General features: G+C 35.6%; 1 protein-coding gene across 3 annotated transcripts in view; it reads left to right on the top strand.

The window, feature by feature from the left end:
- NEBL (nebulette) overlaps window positions 1–20,403 on the top strand; it is a 259,446-nt gene that overhangs the window by 113,358 nt on the left and 125,685 nt on the right. For 2 of the 3 annotated variants that reach the window (XM_084511946.1, XM_084511945.1), the window contains exon 4: window positions 2,448–2,555. In XM_084511946.1, coding sequence (XP_084368072.1) covers window positions 2,448–2,555 — 108 coding nt within the window. Of the gene's footprint in view, window positions 1–2,447; window positions 2,556–4,669; window positions 4,753–7,477; window positions 7,579–20,403 lie in introns of those variants that run through there. The other variant, XM_084511942.1, reaches the window with a different exon arrangement.

The raw sequence follows: 20,403 nt of genomic DNA on the forward strand, positions 1-20,403 counted from the left end.
TATAAGATGAATAAAGGTCATTTGAAGTTAATGGCTTGTACATTTAGAACTAATAACAGGAAATGATCTTTCATACAATAGCTAATCTCTCTTATAAGGCTGAGCCCCTTTCCCATTATAGGATTGTGTTTTCAGTTGCTTACAGTTCTTCTGAACTTTAAACGGTAAGACTGAACATTTCCATGTCAGCTGTCTGCCTCAGGCCAAATTTGGAATTTTTAGGCAAAATGTTCAGCTGTTTCCAGGACTGAGACTAGGACAGAGTTTTAGTCCCATATTTAAAATTCTTGATGCTTGTTTTTGTTGAACAGCTCTGTTGTCTTTAGTGTTTAGGGCTGAGGAGTTGAAGACTGCTGATATGGAATAAAGCCTTTTGTGTTAGGCATCTATTCTTGGCCATGAGAATCGGTGCAAATGTGATAAAGTTTTATGTGAATAAATAATGAAAGTTCACAAGTACCAAGTTCACAAGTCTCAGAGTACCTCCTTCTTAGCAGCAGAGAGTCCTGGAATGTTGGGTCTGTGGAGCATATTCAAGAAAGCCTCTGAGAGTAAGCAGGAAGACAGCCATTTGGTAGAAATGAAGCAAGATAATAGGCAATGGAAAATGCGTATCTGAGAAAGGTATATGAAGTCCCTTTGGTCAAGGCACTTAACAAGAAGCCATGGTGAGATGGAGCAGGCTAGTTTAGAAGCCCAGAGGGAGACAAAATGATGCCTAATCATGCTGGTCCAACAGAGGGAAAGGGGCAGAGTGGTCAAACTCAAGGCAGAAGGACAGAAGTGCCAGTCCACACTTTCCTCAAAAACCTGAGTGGAAGCATTGTTCATTTAGTCTCAGGGTCTCCTGTAAAGAATATACTTGTGTGAAGTCTACAGCCATCAATGTATGAATTTCAGCTAGCTCTAGAGGAATAGCATAGTAAAAATGTTTGTTTGTTGCTGTGGTTATTTAGTGCGCTGTCTTAAGGATTTGTGCGATGTGCCTTTGTATGAAACTGACCCATTTAAGAATGCAATGCTAGATTTTTTTCTAACAACAACAACAACAAAAAACATCTAGAATTAGGATGGACAGGACAAACTGTATTATATAGCCTTTGAAACTTTACTTTTGTGATCTAGGGGTATTGTTTTCCTGTATATCACTATCATAACATTAAATGAAGGCTTGTGAAATAAGCTAAAGCCAACCTTGAACTGAGAATTTGGTGCATAAGCAGCAGGTTTTCTGGATATCAGTTGCGTAAAGGAGAATACTGCTTTTTGTAGATCTGCCCTCTCATGTGTTGAGAAATTAGCATTTGTGTAGTGAATAAGGCAGGGGACATAAGAATTAAAAGGAAGTGGTTATGGATAAGTTAGTTGAATCCATCCATGGAGAGGGGCATGGGTTCCAACTCTCTTTGCTACAGAGTTTTTTCTGTGGTTCAATTATGAATTATTAAAATAATTCATATTTCATCTTGTTTCCTTATGTTGAAATTGAGATCCCCAGGACTTATTTGTAGAAATGCTGGGTATTGATACAAACAACATAAGTCCATAACTTGAACATTTTCAAACTTTAGGTTTTTGAGGCTGGGCACCCTGGGACCCTTGTATGCTTTTGGACCTTAAGCTTTCTTCACTTCACCTTACAGGTTGTTGTAGGTGAAGTGCAGATAATGTCATTCCTGCTTTCCAGGATGCATTAAGAGGATTGATTAATGACTGTGACGAGAGTTGTAGAAAAACTCCTGAAGAAGCTAATATCCCTACCTGTACAGTAGGATTTGAATAGCCCAGTTTGCAAAGATACAACCACATATGGAACCATCTCTGCTGTGTACAGAATAAAGCAAGGGGCCTGTCAAAGGATAACGTATGATTACCTGATTAAAGACAATATCATAATGCCTTTGTACAAGAGGGACAAATTAAGCTTGTACAGCCAGCCATTTCCTAACTTATGAATGTTTGACTTTGCACTCTTCTAAATACTCTTTTCATGCAGCATTTCTTTTACAATTATAAGTTATGTTTCAACCAGGATGGTGAACTCATTATGAAGAAAGGTTGAAATGTGAAACTGTATATCAGAAGACTCCAAATTTAGTGATAGCTATTTTTTTGTGTGAAAATAAGTGCTTGGTTGGTGCTGTGTTGGCACCCATAGTTCTATCATTACTGCTCTGAGAATGAAGTGACTGAGGAGAGTCTTCTCTCTACAGTGCTGTACCTGTGGAGGTGAGCCTTCTTGCAACCATGGAGGAGGCAATCACTCGGGCAGTAGGAAAGTTTGTCCAATTGCTGCCTATCTCTGTTCTTGGATGGAGGAAGGCTTCCCCTTTAAGGGCTGAAAGCTTTTCACAAATGCTTTATTTACACGGAAAGAAAAATGTTACTTGCTAGGGGCACACACTGGAAAATAAAAACAACCCTGTTCTGTATTTTCTATTCTGTAGGTAAAATACAAAAGAGACTTTGAAGAAAGCAAAGGAAGAGGGTTCAGTATTGTGACCGATACGCCCGAGTTACAAAGACTGAAAAGGACTCAGGAACAAATCAGTAATGTATGTGACTGCCATCTAAAGTGATTGTAGATGGAGAAATAGTGTGTCTAAGAACAGGCGTGTTTGTTGGTGTTTCTGATGAAGTCTGTGAGAGTGAAGAATCTGATTTGGTGAGTGATTTGTGTATGTCAGATTTTGAAGTGTGTGCAACTTTATACTATGGACTTGTACAGCACATGGGCAATGTGTGTTCACCTCTCCAGCTTTCATCAAGTATGCTCACAGTATTTTCTATACTAAAATGATTTTACACTTTTTGCTTTTTAAATGATCTGCTAGGAAATAAGAATAATTTTGTACAATTTATTTACATATAAACTACAAAAATTAGCTGTTATATATATATTTTTAAGCAGGGTCTGTCAGAACATAACTTGCAAGGTGGAGTTTTTTAGAATCAAATAAAACTTTGATACTGAGTTTTAAATGAAAATACATACAAGGTAATGTTTTGCAAGATGAGGAGGGAATGGAAATAGAAAACTTTCACCATGTGTTTCATTAGCTTAGAACGTGAATGCAGAATGTTTTCAAGTGGAATATTTAAAAATGGAACTTCTAATGACTTATGTTTTCATTGCAAAGTTATTCATTTATGTTTTGTTCATTTGTACAACATCTAATTCACTGCATGATGGACTATTGGGTGACACATACTGCAAATTTTTATATGTATAAATTAGGTAACAACAGCTAGTGTGAACTAGAAGTGATGCAGAGTGCCTACCACTGGCTTTTCCTAGCTTCCCTTTCTGGTCACTCTTTTGATGTCCAGAGCTGGTCTTTGAGGTGAAAAATTGGGCTTTCATTTCCTGGAGCCTTGGCTGATGGGGAGAGCAGTTAATTTAGGAGCTGTGCAAATGATCCTGGGGGTAGATAAGATGAGAACTAAAGCTCATACCTAATGTTAATTTTGGGGCTAACTGAAATTTCTGATTTGAGAAAGAGAAAGATGTATCCTTCAGAGTGCCAAAAAGCATGGCCATTAAGACTTCCATTTGGGGATCTGGGAAACTTCAGTGAGTCCCTGGTTTTAATCAGCTGCATTTTTATTCAGACTAGGAACTTAAATTAGGTCCTCTCATGACCTACATCACTTCTTAGAGCAAGAGTGATTCTTTTGTGCAGGGTAGTTCTGGAACACATCAAGGAGATGAAACGAGCAGTGCTCAGATGCTTAATTCCTAGCATGGACCTGCTCTGTTAGGAAAGGCTGACATACAGCCAGTCTATGACACTAATTTTTGGATATTGGCAAACCAAGAAATTTAATTTAGACCTCCTAAGAGTAGTACCCTCAACATCAGAATATAGGATAGTATGATATAGCCAATTTGCATACACTTTCTCTAGTGCAAAAAAATGTTGGGTTTTCTATTATTGAAATTGGGATTATTTGGTTTTTAAATCAAATTTGAGAAATTTTGTGAGATGGAAAGCAATTTTCTTCCCAGTTCTATTTTTGAGTGGAATAAGGGGGTTTCTCTTCTAGCAGAAGACCTTGTTGCACAATTTATAATACTGCCTGTCTCCAAAACCAAACATATTTATCTTTCTTTTCAGACCCAGAAATATCTTTTTAAAAGTGAAAAGTATTTCACTTATTTTTTGATGGTTCTTAGATATGCAGCTCCTGTCTCTTCATTCCTAACTACCCTGTCTTAACAATGCAGGTTTGTTCCATCCAGTCTTAACAGTACAGTGTTGCTTTCTTTCCTTGATGTATGCAGCTGAAACAGATTTTATGTCATGGACTCTATTAGAAATAATTAATCTTGAAAGGTAAAATGGAATTTTAATGTGTGCATGATAAAGGAAATTGCATTTCATTTACACTTCTCTAAGTTAATCTCATTTGATTTTTAGCATTACATCCTAGAAAGCTAATTCTGCATAGGCCACAACTTGAATCTAATTAGTAAACTCCTGTATTATAGAAAAGCATTCCACACAGTGGTTTCTATATTTAGCAGATAAACAGTGTACATCATGGAATAAGGATCTAATTAAGGGTTCAAGACATTGAAAGGTAAGCACTTTAATAATCTTAAAATAATTCTACGTTTCATATATAGCAGAAGTGAAGAATACTAATATGTATATTTAATTTTCAGTTTTATTTTGATATCACCTTGAAGTATTAGAAACTTCTCAAAGAGCCTATTTGAAACAAAATTGTAACAGCTTCATTGAAGGGGTAAGTGTGTAGCTATTTTTGATGAAGATAAATAATAAAAAAATAACAATAATAAATAATAATTAGTGGAAGTCTTTATTAAATATTGTCTTCTGCATAGATGATAAGTTTTGCAGGATACATGAATAATAGTGTAGTGCTAAGACTTTTTAAATGATTTCTTATGCTGTCAATATAAACCCTGTGAGTAAAAAGCAGGAAGAATGGGAGGAGATCAGCTTGATGAAGGGGAGGGTTGGATTTCAGTTGCTGGTTTGCCAGCAGCAATCCTGCTTCTGGAGACTTAGACCAAACTAAAGGAACGATGGAACATATTTTGTGACTCGGTGGATGTACCAGGAGCAGAATGGAGTTTATTGAAAAGAATGAAATTTGCCCCCCACCATTTTTTTTTTTTTTTTTTGAGTTAGAAATGTAATTCTACAAATGTGTAGCATGAACTAGAAAGAACCCCAAAGCCTCTCTTGGTCTTTCAGGATCAGCTGCTGCAAGCTACAGCTGTTACTGCTTCTCAGCACTGAGTTAGCTTGAAAGGTGTAAGCCAAGAATGCTAGCATGCTAGTCTAGATTGATGTAGAGAAGGCTGCATAAACTAAGCAGGTTTTTTATTGACAAGCTTTCAAGATTTCTAGCATCCTTTGCATGGCTGAGCAGACATTTTAAAATTTGAATCATTTTCACATGTATTAATTCCTAAAATGTATTATAAGTTACTATTTTTTCAATTATTTAAATATAAGTTTTTCATCAGTTCTGGTGCAGATAATGTCACTGCATTTCTCTGTTTCATGGCATTGAATATGTAGTTAATACACGTGAAATGTATACTGTTCGTGCAGAGAAATGTGTTATTTTTGTTTTTAAGACCTTGCAAGTGTTTTTTTGACCAGTTTGAACTTTGAGGTAGGATTTTCATTATGAAAGCAAGTATTCTCAAAATTAAAAACAAAACCTAAAATATTTTTATAGGCAATCTTACCAATAAGCTAACTATAAACTTTTACAAGGAAAAAGGTAAGGTGGCAAAAGAAACAGAATAATTAAAGAAAATGGCAAAAGTTTATTTATTGATCTCTCATGACACATGTCTAAATGAAGAAGTAGGAACTCGATAATCTTTCCTTCAGGGAAATGGAACACTTACAACAGTTTGTAACAATGAGCTGCAACTTAATACCATTACACTTTTATGTCTAGATGTATGTTTTGACACATATTTTATCCTATGTGAAATAAGTTACTCTTTCTTAAATCTGTTCCTGGTAAATCTCTACAAGGTATAAAGCAAAACAGGTTTCCGTACAAATTGATGGAGTGTGAAGCTTTCATTAAGGTAAAGGCTGATGCTTGAATAGTAGAGTCTGCTTGCTAGGTTGTATGGCTGGAAGGATACATGGAAACTATCATAAGGATTGCCCTCAATTACATTGAGACCCTCTGTAAGCATTTCTCACTTTCACTTTCATGCTAATATGAACTTAAATCATGTGGAAGCAAGAAGAAGCACATATCTATGTCCTTCTTCGATATGAGAGCTAGCAAAATGTAGTCTTGCAGTTCTTTTATATGTACGAGACTTATTTTCCAGGAGGTTTGAACTGTATGTGAAATGGAAACTGTACCTCAGGATAAAAAAAAAGAAAATAAGAAAACAGATTAGATTTGGTTTAAAAAACACATTTCCAAGGTACCCTACTTTGGTTAAGACTTTAAGTTAAAAAAAGAGGGTCCCTTAGTCAGGAGAGAAAGTCATTGAATCATGTTGGTGAATGGTGGTGTATGTACAGCTCCCCGTGTACAGCGAGCTGAACTCTTCACTGAAGGAGAGTGCATGAAAGTAAAACTGCAGAAAGAGAGCATGAAGTAAAACTGATTTTGTAAAAGCTGCAAATACAGCCAACAAGTTTTATTTAAACACCCTAGTTCCAGGAAGTAAATTAATAGAGCCTTTTGCTTATTTGTATGAAAACAAGTTTTTTAGAAAATAATCCATATGTTATGCACTTTTCCTAGATATATTTTTAATGATATGAAATAGAACTTTCTTACAAATGGAAATTTTGTAACATTTTTAAAAGCAGCACATGGATTTGAATGAGAAACTGAACATGTAGCTTTGTAGCCTTTCTTTGATTTTACAAAAAGTGAAAAATTTTTTGTAAAAAGCATTTTGTAAAATTTTTTTGTAAAAAGCAACAAAAAAATGTTGCTTTTTTTTTTTTTTTTTTTTTTTTTAAGTGTTGAGGATAACATTCTGATATTCTGCCTTCAGTTACATTCATGCAGCTTCAAGGGAGGTGATGGAGGACAGGATCTCCCCCATAATTTGAATCAATTAAACACGTGGTTTCTGGAAAAAGACACAAGAGATAAAGAACTGGGTACTGCCTCAGATGCGATACAAATATATCTTAATATATCAACTAACAGGGAAGAAAAGATCATATTATCACTGTACTTGTGCACATCTGCACATCTGAAATTAGAAACTGGCCCTAACAGAGACTGAGCCATAGCTCCACATTTGGAAATTACTGGCACAGTTGTTCAACCTGTTTACTTGCTCAAACATAAGATGGTCTCTCAAATTGCCAAAACAGATTGTAGAGAAAATTGGCAGGAAGAGATGTTAACAACAAGGCCTGGAGTTCCATTTGTAGGATTCACAGTGTACAGCCTGCAGATATTCATCTCTAAGGGCTTTTTTCTTTCCATTGAATTCAAGTGAAGGAGAAGAACAGCATGAAAGGGAACAAGAAAAACTGACAGCAACATGAACGTCTACATTTCACAAAACCAGCCATGGCACATCAATGAAGAGACTGGGTAAGCATGTTAAATTGCATATAAAAAGAGCTTACTTTATTCTAGGCAATGCTGGTATATTCACTGCTTCTGAAGTGATTCACACTTTAATCTGACTGTCTTTATATTACTAAGCATGATTTTTTTTTTTCTTTTGGAAAATATGCATTTAATGATATATGACAACTGTATCTGCTAACATAAAAAGAATAGCACTTGCTGACTGGTTTATGAACTGCTACATGCACGTAGCAGAAGCGTAAGGCTCAATGTGCCATGATACTGATTGCCTTCTGCTCCTGTTGTCTCCTCTGACAGTTTAATGCAGCTCCAAAAGCTATTCATTATTGGGTGTGCTCTAGGCTTAATTCCACAAAACTGCATTTGGAATGTGTAACTCATGGAATTAAGCAAATAACACTTGATTGCAACAGCATTTTTTTTATGTTTGGAAGATAGGAAGTTGAATATGTCATTCCCATTGCTAATGTATCTCAAAGAAGATTCCTTCTGTACTCTGATGCAGTGAGCATGCACGTATAGAGTCATTTCCAAACTTGTCCCAGTTCCGGATTCCTCTTTTAGTCTTGCTTTGTATAGATACATACAAATACAGATTCTGAGAAGCCCTATGTCATTTGGCTTTCTGGTATTTTTGTGTTGAAGTATTTTGAGTTTTTATTCTAAGTAAGCAGAAATAATTCTGCCTTTAAATGTAGAGTCCTAATAAATGCTTTTGAAATGACTTAGCAGAAGAATCCCATCAATTTTTGATGACCGAGTATTTTCTGCAGATTCTTTTATAGCTTTTGCATACTGTACAGCTTTGAGAAATTTGTACGATGACTGAACACATGCTTAAGAAACGATGAGTCTAAGGAAATGTAAGTAGTATCTTAGACAGAAATTGTGCTAAGTGAGCAGCTGGAGACCTTTGAGAATGAGTTTCAAACCTCAGTGTAAGTTCAGCTTAAAAAAGAAAAATCCTTCACTAATGGTCATTATTAAAATATTACACAGAATTTAGGAGAACACAATGTTAAATTAGTCCCTGTCTATGTGAATTCTTTACCTACATTGTCAGTAAAATGTATTAAATTATATAATGTGATTCTGCTTTCTTCACTTCTTCCTACGTTGATCCCTGTGTAGAATAATAGTCACTGTGCATTCAGCTTTGTAATATTTTCTTTCATTTATTATATTTTTCTGTGTAGTATGATATTATGCACACCATAAAATGTTGCTGTAAAAACAACCAGTAACTTTCTTCTGGACTTTTCCTCAGAGCTTCTTTCTCACTTCTTTACTGTCTTGAATTTAATTATTTTCAGTGTGTTCTAAAAAAGGGGAAGGTGTTGGAATCCCTATTTATGCAGTCCTTATTTACACAAAAAAAACCCTAAACCACAGAAATAGAAGTATTCATGCCTATCCACTAAATGGCACCAAGAGTAAACCTTTATCTTCTGTGTCAGCTGTCCATTAGAGGAAGGGGGAGGCACAGTGTTTGCTAGCAAATTTTACAGCCATTTGCTGGAGAGTTTCACTGAGAATGCAGAGCAGTGTGCTCCTTTTGCATCAGGGGTGACACTGACTTTTACTGTCCCCATAACCTTCTCAGTGTTGGTCTCCCAGTTTTCTTAATTTCTGTGATATACATGACAATAACTCCCAACACACTGGAAGAAATGGTATTATGGTATTTTTGGACTCAAAAATGATGCCATTTTGGACTGCCAGCTGCTCATTGCAATCATTGTGTAAGGATCTGTTGGTACAGTTGGAACTGAATAACTTTAACTACTGCTGTTGTAGTTAGTATAACTCTAACTACTTATAACTTTAACTACTGGAAATATTCTACTGGGCAGGTGGACTTTCATTTTGCTGCAGTGTATAACTTAACACATAAGGTCGTATTCTATGGGTGCAGATGGAAAGATGCATAACTCTTCAACAGAAAGAACTGAAAGATTTTACAATTGAGAAGCTGGAAAACAAAACCCTGCCCAGGAGAGGCATTTGGAAAAACTTCCAGCATTAACAAGTGGGGATTTATAATGGACATCAGTGAGTAGTTTGAGGTATTATATCCCATACTGCCTGTGATAGCATTAGATGCGCAAATTCAGAAGGGTGCATGGATCCATTGAAATACTAAACCCAGATGTATAGTGAAGTTCACATACAAATATGTGAAAGAAACTCTACATCGGCAGGTTTCTAAAATGGAACTGGAAATGTCTGTCAGAACTGAGTCTGTTTGGACTTGAACAGCTTGTGACCTAGGGATAATTTCTGCTGGGGAAGGCTCCCTTTCAGCAGCCCCCCAGCGAGCAATGATAAGTGACCTCAAAAAAATCCTCACAAATGTGAGACTGAAACTGTCCTCAGAGATGTAAGGGGAAATATCTTAGGTTAAGTGGATCTCTGGTAGTCAAAGGAAGCTACATGTATGTAGCTGCCGTTTAAATTCCATCTGGCTTTATTCAGTAGGCTCAGTTAGAAAACAAACCTCTTTGCTCTCTTTTTAATCAAATATGTTATGGGTAGCAATGCTTTATTATGCATTTTTTTTTCCTAGGATTTCACAAGTCTTTTAAATGAGTTTATAGAATAAATGACTATAAATATTATTTTGTTCTGTATCACTGTTTTTATATGAAATTAGGTGATTACAGCTGTGGTGCTTTTATGAATTTAAAATAAATCTCAAAGTTTCAGAAAGTTTTCCGTGAAGTTCCACAGGGAACTGTAGTCTTTCTGATTCTAATTTAAATAAATAAATTTGACAGGATGACTGTAACCTTGCTCACTATATTGACAAAGTAAAATGAGTTGTGTGGTGGAAGTAAAACAAGTCATCTAGAAAGATCCCTAAAGGCACGGAATTACTGTATTGTTTAAGTGGGTCAACTCATGCATGAGAAATGAATGCTAATTGTAAACTGGTTGCAAAACTGTTGACTTCAAGTGGAATTGAATCAAATGATAACCTAAATATTTTAATAGAGATGTCCTGACATGTTTTTCTTTAGAAAACAGCAACAAAGGTAAGCATCATGGAGAGATAATTAAAACGTGTTTGTGTTACATTAAAACAGTGTCATTCAAATTCAAAATCAAAGGCATTTTTCTCATTTATGTCTCTGACACTAGTAAATTTTACATGGATCATGTTAAGCCTGTATTTGGTTAAATGTGTGTTCGGATTGGGGGGATGCTTTACATGAGATACACTTTAATTTAGTAGAGAACGGTCTTTTTCTCAATGATCAAAACATTCAGTCCAGTCTAGAAAAACACCTATTTGGCTTTTTCTCATTGAAATAATAATAAAAGAGAAGTATCTAGTTAGAAGATAGAAAAGAAAAAGATTAAATTTATTTCTTCCTTGTTTCATTTTCTATTTGTGATACAATGCTCAGATTAAATTGCAAATCAAGACTTATATGAAAGACAAAAGTAGTTTATGTAGTCTTCAGATATATAGCATAGTGTTTCATGGACTTCATTTTAATCCATGCTAACTAAAATATCTTGTCAACAAATGCATGTGCTATGGATGGAGAAGTAAAATCTTCAGTCAATATGTACTTATTAAAAACTCTGAATATCCTAATTGGAGACTAAAACAGCTATGTAAACCTAAACATAAAATTGTCAGTTACACCATTTTCACATTTTGCTGCAGTATTGACTGTAGTACATGTGCTGCTTTGTGCTGTTGTTTATGGCACGAAAAAATACAAGCTGTAATGAAGACAACTATAAAAAGTGTTCTGTGGCAACTATTGTAAGCATCAATCTATCTGTCATCTGACTGAAGGATTTGAGTCTCATTAAACACTACTGACTTCAAGACTAAGTCAACTTGGAAGGTTTCTGATATTTAAATATATGGCTTTTTCTCTTATGGTACTAAGCAACTAAATAAAGATGATGCCTCCCTACACCCAATTTTTTCATATTCATTTCAATATATATTCAAATAATATCAAAATCACTCATTATTTTTAATGAGAATATATTTTTGAAGCCAGTGTTTTTTACACATAGTAAAAAGAAAATGAAAATAAAATCTCTTTTTATAGTAACTCAGTTTAGGAGCTAATTAAAATGAAGCTTTTAAAATGAAAAAAAGAAATTAATTAACCAAGAAGATGAACACTGGGATTTAGCAACTGCAGAGATCCTTGAGTAATTAAGTACTTGTAAGGAAAAGATAATTTCTTATTTCTTTGTTTTCCTATATTGTCCATTACCTGCTTATCATTTCAGCTTTTAATTCTGTCTTATCTGATGCTTTTGTATTGTGCATCAGTTGCTAGGGCAGCATCTCAGGCAGTAAACCTCCTGCTGAAGAACAAGATGCTCTGCTTCTTCTAAAGCTAATACCATCTTTAATCTTGATCCTTGGAGATTTGAATGTCTCACCCCTGTAATGCTCATAGACTTCATTGACCTTGACAGCAGGGGTATCTAGTCCTCTGTGCCACTCAGTTATTTTTTCTGCATGTTAACATTTTATGTCTGTGTTTTCCTTAGCTTGTCAGTAGTTACATTAGTTGTGACAAAGCCAGCACTGTAGCAAGTGTAATGATTAAACTTTTTAACCATTCTAATACAAGACGGGAAGTAGCAAAAGTTTACGTGACATTTCTGCATATTTCTACAGAGATCTTAGAAGATAAGTGTTTACTTTTCCAAAAAGCACATTAGGGTGACACAAGTATTGCTTTCTAATGCTTTCTGTTCTATTCAAATAATAGTCTAGTTACAGAAATGTTTGTGTAGTTTTCATTTGAAAAGTTATTTCCCTAGCTTGTACCAACATACTTCCACTGTTAGCAACCACAATATTTTAATGAAAATCTGTAAGTATTTTTTTTTTTTTCAGAGCAGCCTTGAATTAATTTATTTTTCTCCCATCTGTCCTCACTTGGTAACTTAGTTACCCTGTTCAGACCTCCAGAAAGACGAGGTAAAAGGGGCAGGTATTGAAAAATAGCAGTGAATGGATGCAGTCTGAACCTCAGTCCTGGTAGTGACTAAATACTGGAGTTTAGGAAAGACCAGTATGAGGAAGATGACATTTGAGAGGTGATTATTTTGAATTTCAAAGCCGGTTGTCTTCAGCCTTTCTGAACCTCACTCCTGCTACCTCTGCTTTCTGTCTGCCAACCCCAGTCTTCACTAGCGAATGATGGTATAAAATGGAAGCAGTAACCGGTTTGGACAGTCCAGTCCTTTTCCATCCCAGAGAAGGAGAAATGTACTCCAGAATTATAAAATGGTTTGGGTTGGAAAGGACTTTAAAGATCATCTAATTCCACCCCCCCCCTGCCCTGGGCAGGGACACCTTCCACCAGACCAGGTTGCCCAAAGGCCATGACTTACATTGCTGGGGTTAACTGATTTTTATAGGGTTTGGCATAACAGGGTACCTGTTACCAGTTCCAGAATAGTGGGTGGGTAAGTGGCTGTGAAGGGTAGTGTAGCTGGTGAGAGTTTTGGCACAGAATATTTGATATCTGGGAGAAAGGGAGGATTGGCTTACAGGGAAATTGAAAAGTCTGCATCCTGTCCAGGTTTGGTTGTCTTCAGGGCTGTGTCTTAGTGTACCAATGCTGAACAAGAATCCTGCTCCTTTCTCTTTTCAGCCTGTGGGAGAAAACCTCTCTGTTTTCAGCCTCTCTGTTACAGACTAGAAAGCCTTTCAGAGCCTTCACTGGAAAATTTTAGAAGATATCGCTAAGGTGCAAAGGTAACTTGGATATGACAGATATTCCTTACCTATGTAGGTCTTACTGGTGTTATTTTTTGTACAAAAACAACTAAAATTATCGAGGTATTTGGTTACTAGCCAAGCCATAGAAAGACCTGAGAGGAGGTGAAGGGGGTATTTAAAGGTATTAAAAGCCTCCTAAAACAAAGAATAACCACTGGTGTTCTTGCATGGCCACTGAAATTAGCTGACCAGGTATTAGTTAGTCAAGAGTTAGACAGTTTCAACCACTAACATTTTAGCTTTGACTGGAAGTGTGGTTTTTAAGTGAATCTTCTAATTATTCCACCCATTACACTGTCCTTGGCATTGTAGGACTGTGTTGGAGTATAAATGTGTATTAATTTTGGGTGAAACTAAACTGACTGATGTGCTCCAGCTGCTAAAGTGTATCCAGTCCATTGGCCCAAACTAGGGCTAGCCCATAACTACTCTCCCCTGCCATACAACATGGACTTTATGTACTCAGCGCCAACTGTTTCATTCTACAGATCTGCTCCTGTTGTGCTGCAATACTTGCTAATGAAAACATTGCTTATGTTATCCTAGATAGGAGCAAGTTGTCACTTCAAAGTTGCATTCCTGTGGGATTGCAGAGTTATACTAACTACAACAGCAGGCTTTAAGATTCAGAAAGTGGAAAGGTAGAAGGAGTGGATGCTGAAAATCAGATTGTTGCATGACCTCTCTTTGCCCTGTCAAGGGGTCACCGAGACTTGTCTGGACTGTGCAGTAAACTTGTAATTTATGTTTGTGGAGGATGTCAGGAGGAAGATTCATGTCTGGATGTGCAGGTGCTCTATTACGATTTAGAAAGACACGGATTGATTAGGTGGTTATTGCCACATGCAAAATTAGCCTGGTCAGAGACCCCTGACAGGAAACTTGGTGCATAATCAGTGAGACAGGCTGCAGCTGATAGAACCTCATGATGTTACTGGTAGGTGACTAAGATAACTTTGGGAGTAAATGTGTTGTTGATCACACAATCACAGCTATTATGCCAGGCCCAAACTTTTAGGGATGACATGCTTCATCTATCAGATGTAGGAACTGACTTTTGCCATGATTTTGGGGTTTGGATCAGCAGAAGATAGGTAAACAATCTGTATGTGTATGTGGGTGTGATGCAGGTATCTGGACCTGCGGCTATTCTGGTTGTTGTTGCTTTGGGAGCAGCGTACAAATATGTACCAGACGTATAAATGAGACTTGGGAGCAAAATATATCCCACAGGTATAAACGAGGCTTAGGATTTAGCTGGTAGGCTTGTTTCTTCAGGAGAAGGTATTTCTATGGTCGTGAATGACTTGAGGAACTTGGACAATCTGAGGAAATCTGCTCCATGTTAGTAATTTGTTTATATTTTGCAATATGACCTTTTCTGACACTGACTCCAAATAAAGTGGGAGGGTTGGGACCTGAAACATACAGTCCTCCTCTGTTAAAGTAATAAAGCTGGCTGTTAAAATGTATCCTGTGGATCTGGCATTCATTCACTTTCATATCCTGTTCAGTGTTTGGTTTCTGTTCTGAAAAGTGTACTGTACAGAAACTGGTCCATTTACTCAGTTCTATTTCTTATCAGTTTTCAAGGACTGCCCCAATAGAAGAGAGGTGTTTCAGGAAGAATTTCCTGTTTAATGAGCACTTTGACTCACTTCATTTAGGAACGTTGCACTGGAAGGGTCACTGAGTCATCAGTGTCATCAGAATTGCCTCACAGAAATTGTCATACATGTTTTGAGCCTGATCTTGAAACCAGTGAGATTTTTGGCTTTTGGTGTCTAACCACATGTTACCAAGGTGCTATTTGTTTGTTAGACAATTTTTCTTAGACATGATTTAATGCATAGATAAACTTATGCTGGTTTGTGCTAAGACAGCATGGTACATTTCTGAGTTTAGGAAGTCTGCTTTTTATTCCTAACCTTGCTGATGGTATTTCTTGTTACCTGTGGCAAGCTACATCACTTCCATTTCCCTTTCTACATGATGGGGATAATGATACTGAGGACCTTTGGAAAACTGTTTCAGGTTTTATTGAAGATGATAAAACAGCTGATTGGTATGGCTTCAGGTTGTTATTTATATGTGCAAATTTTGTTAGCGGTAACTTGGGAACATAGGAGACAGTACAAGAGTGGGTGTCTTGAGTCATCAGCTCTAGTTCTCTCTCTTGTGGACAAGCATGTCATGTAAACTTCTTAACAGATGTGTCAAACTGCAAGTCCATCTTTTCAGTACTTTTTATTCTTTTTGAAGGTTGTTTCATCACTTTGCCTACTGAAGTTTAGAAGCCTCATTTCAGTTTGCATACTAAATTTCTTCACGGCAAGGTTACGTCTATTTGTATGCTAGAGTTGTCTTTTTGTTTGCATGGCTCACCTACCTCCCATGTATACGTAAAGAGAGCTGTCATTCTCAGACTTTTTTAAATGATGCTGAAGAAGTAGGTAGTCTTCATGTGTCCTTGCAAAAGTCTCACTATTCCACAAAGTCCTGCCCCTGCCTGTTCTTAATGGGAAATCAACTCTTTTGAGCACAGAGAACCATAGTGTTTTTCACACTATTGTAAGTGAGATTTTAAAAATAGTTTGGCCTGATTCATTTCAGAGTTGTATTTGCTTTTCTCCATGGCCATTCTGGTGTCCTACAGTCATTATGTGATTGATTCAGATATGCAAATACACCTCTTTCTGACTAGTAAACTTGTGTCTTGCAGTAGAAATTCTCTGTAGAGCATATTTTTGCTTTAAGTAATATTAAATCCCATCCTGTTACTCTAGACTTCAAACTCAGTCATTTTTTTTCCCTAGAGAATCATCTTTACCACAGTATCTCATTAATAAAAATATGTAATAAAATTTGATCCCAATAAGGCCCTTGAGGTACTTCCACCTGGGAGCCTTTCAACCCTTTAGAATCATTCTGCTATCAGCAAAGCTCACTGAATTATTTGTGAAATCAGATATCTTCTACCTGTATCTAGATATGCAATTTTTAGATCAGTATTCATCTTTTCTAACTTAAAATATAAACCTTATTACTTTGTAGTTCTTTGTGATTGCTGTGCATGATTTGATACTTTCATAGTCCTTATTATGAGATTTGTGATTTCAAAGTGCCAGGGATTTATTTACTGCACTTGGATAGTCATTTCCAGAGTCTTCCAATTTGGGCACACAAATATCTGCATTTCAGTCCCATTTCAGTTTCATTAATTACCTTTCAAAACTTGATTAGCCATCCTGATTTTTTTTTCTCTCCCATTATCATCATGCTTACTGAATATTGAGTAAGATTATTGTTTAATTTTGACTGAATTCTGTCTGTATTCTGTCTTCTGTCTGAAGAACATGTGCATTTCCTTTTGTATTTTCTTTCTATTTGGATGACTGGGGGAGTTTTCACTTTTTGCTTTCAAACACCTAAAAAAAATCTTACATTTGTATCACTAACTTTGCCCCTTCACTCTCTAGTCTTTGAGATGCATTTTTTTACCTTGTGTGCTTTTTCTTCTTCTAATCCAATTTGTTACTTCTAATATTGTTTTTGAAGTGGATATTGACGATGTTAGATATGGAGCCTTTCTATTGAGATTTTTACTTTAATTTGAATAGAGGTTCTAGAAAAGCTTTATTTTTAATATCCAAAAAGAAACACTGAAGCTCATCCAAAGTCAGATCAATATCTCATCCTTTCAGCTGATTTTACTATCCAAGTTGCATAAGTCCTCATATGGTATTCATTTGGAAATATAAGCAAATGTAGTAGCTATCTGCTTTTGCTTTTTCCTTTCATTCAATTTAACTCAAACACCCTAGTAATTATTCAATACTTTGTTACTTTGTTGACATTACTTTGTTGACATGCCTCTTTTTTTTTTTTTCCTTCTCAGAATTGTGCTAAACTAAGCCAAAAGATTGTTTTCTTTGTGCAGTAAGAAAAAGTTGCATCTAAAGTCTCTCTACCGCTACTATTTGTATTACTACTAGCATTTGTTCTCTAGGCTGTTTTTTTTTTTTTTTGATAGTTAAATTCCCTTTAATGATTCCTTTCTTAGAACTGCATACATCCAGTAATATTGAGATATTTTATAAACTTAATGGTCTAGTCTTGCCAGCTTGTGGTCTTTACATTTTACTTCTACAGGCTAATCAATGTCTGCTTTCCTAAGTATCAGGTAAAAGTAATTTGTAAAAAGTATTGATATATAAAAGTATGTGACAATTATATGAGAATATCCATTTAATGTTACAGATGTGGTCACAGAATTGGAAGCCCAGTGAAAATAATGTTTGTCATATGTCTTTACATTTGGCTCTAGCCTTAGTATATCCCATCTTCATGAAACCCTCCTGACTTTCACAGGGAAGTTGCTTTTTGTCCTTTCAACTCTATCCAAACTATGGAGGGGATGTAAAGTGACCTCTTCTCTGGAGGGAAGTCCTCTGCCAGCTTAATATGTGGTGGCTTCTTCTTGGCTTCTCTATTAACATCTCAGTGGGGTAGTGTATGTTTCTGAGGATGGAATTTATCTCATGTTAGATTGTTATTTTCATTAAAAAAAGAAAAAAAAAAAAGCCAGTAAATATAGAGGCACAGTTTCATTCTTATATTGGTTTAGTGGAATGACAAATCTACACTCTTGTTCCAAAGACCTCAGTCATCAGGGTACAGGAGACCAAACATTTTGGTAGGTCTCTGTGGCCAGCTCCAAGAGTTCTGCCAGCAGATTGTTGCACAAAGGAAAAACCCTTAGCTTTTGTGCAAACCCAAAGCTGAGGGGACATCCTGCCAGTCTTTGTTTTCTTGCTTATTTTGTCATACATTGTAATCCACTGCTGGGCTGGGCATAGGTTATTTCATCTGCTGTGTTCATTTTACAAACCATTTTTTTTAGGGTCATATTAGGATTATGCTTCAGTGAACCAGTAGCAATCTGTGCACCTTTGCTTGGTGCTAGAGGTATGATTTAGCACAGTATTTCTAAAATTTGCTACAGAATATTGCTAACATTTTTAGATTTTCAGAAGTTTTCTTGCCTTGAAACACAAAGACTGTTGTACTTACATACTAAAGTATCAAGCCTGATGATGGATCACATGGTTCATTTTATTCAAATGCAGTTATGGAAACTTCAGTTGTCTAAATACAGCCATAGTTGATTTGCTAAGCAAAGTTCATTTGTGTTAGAGTCATTGCTCTAAATGACCTCGGCTAATTTATAGTCCCATGTAGATAATAGCTTTCTGAACGCAAATAATAAAGCCTGAACTGTGTAGGTGTATAAAGTAATGCTTTTCTGTGTTAAGATTAGTTTTCAAGTATGCTTTTTGGATGGTTTAATAATAAAATTGTACTAAAAGCTGTTTAATCTTTATAATCAAATGTTAATCTTGATGACCCTATAGACATTTGGCAATATTTTGCTTTCATTTGGTCAATGTGATCCCTACCTAAGTTAATTGCTAATTTAAAAAAAATTGTTTAGTTTTTCTTTTTAGTGATAGTTCTTTTTAAAGCTTGCTACCACAAGGCTAGCAATAATCAGTCTTTTTTACCGTTTTCCTCTTCCTTGTTATTTTATTTTATTTTATTTTATTTTATTTTATTTTATTTTATTTTATTTTATTTTATTTTATTTTATTTTATTTTATTTTATTTATTTATTTTTTTAAACTGGAGGTTTGTAAAGACTCCTTAGTCTTTATAACTGTATTTCTTTTTGGTATCCTGAAAGTCTTGTTCTTGCACAGGGTTTTGCCAACATCTCTGCTTCGTCTATGCTTTCCCACACAGATACCTTCCACACTTCCCCCTCATATATCTGTAGCCTTGGCACGTTGGTTAGAAATACTTTTAAGTCAGCACAAAGGAAATCAAGGCTTTCTTTTTTTTTTTTTTTTTTTTTTTTTTTCTTTCCTGGATTTTCTGGGTGAGTTTTTATTCATTAAATGTTGTTGGAATTCTATTCTAAAAATGTTAGGTTAGATAATAATGATGATAGTAATTCCCTTCTCCATTGCTTTGTGGGGACCTGCCTGACAGCTTTAAGAAGTAGCTTTAGTATGTTAATGTTATTGATAAAAGTAGCCAAGTCAGTGAAAAGCTGTCCTTAATTGTCTTGAAAAACAATTATAACCCCCTAAATCATAATTTAATTCCAGCAAATTTTTTTTAATGTGAAGTCTACAAGCAGGCCATACGTGCATGAAGATCAAAACACCACAGACAAATTTTATTTTGCAGAAGTGAGAGAGGAGTTCTGCTTTTAAGCTTCACTTTGAAAATGTGCTTTAATAATAAAAATGTTGATAACATCAGAAATTTCTGGGTATTGAAAAATATGTGGTAAAATTTAATAAAACAACATTATTGTTCATTTTTGTCTATAACAGGCCCTCATGTCAATATTTGCATACACAAATAACTTAGGTAACCTGTTAAGGTCATTAAGATGGGTGTAGGTAAGGCTGTGCAGAAAGGGTGCATGAACAAAGCAAAGCATCATTCATCAACTGTTCTGTTGTAACTATCTGTGTTTCCTTCTGACACTTTTACTCTGTTTTCTTCTTAAAATAAAATGAGGTCATTCAATGTAGACTAGTCCTAGGTGAGAAGTGTAAAGTATCTTACATTTTGAAAAATGGTTTAAGAAAGTTCCAGAGTAGCTTATTACTGTTTTTGGTGTCCAATACTAAGAAAATATTTTAAAATTAATATTAGAATGCCAAAAAATATTCTTAAAGGTTAAGGAAATATTCATTAAGAAACTTTTTGGGTACTTAAAATCTGTATAGCTGGTTGGAAGCAGGTTTTAGTAGCCAGCTTTATCCCATATTGGGAGAGTTTCTAAATTTAAGAGGTGAAAACTTCTTTATTCAGTCCCCTAGTCAATATGGGTGACTTGTCAATAGGCTTTACTCTGATATAGCAGAAGAGTTAATTGGCAATTTAAACATTGATGTTTATTATTACAGTCATCTGATTATACTTATGTGTGAGCCATGATGCCGTGTTTATAATGCCATGTTTATTTGGACCTTTAA

The sequence above is a fragment of the Aythya ferina genome (genome assembly GCF_964211825.1).
Source record: "Aythya ferina genome assembly, chromosome: 2".
Taxonomy (NCBI): domain Eukaryota; kingdom Metazoa; phylum Chordata; class Aves; order Anseriformes; family Anatidae; genus Aythya; species Aythya ferina.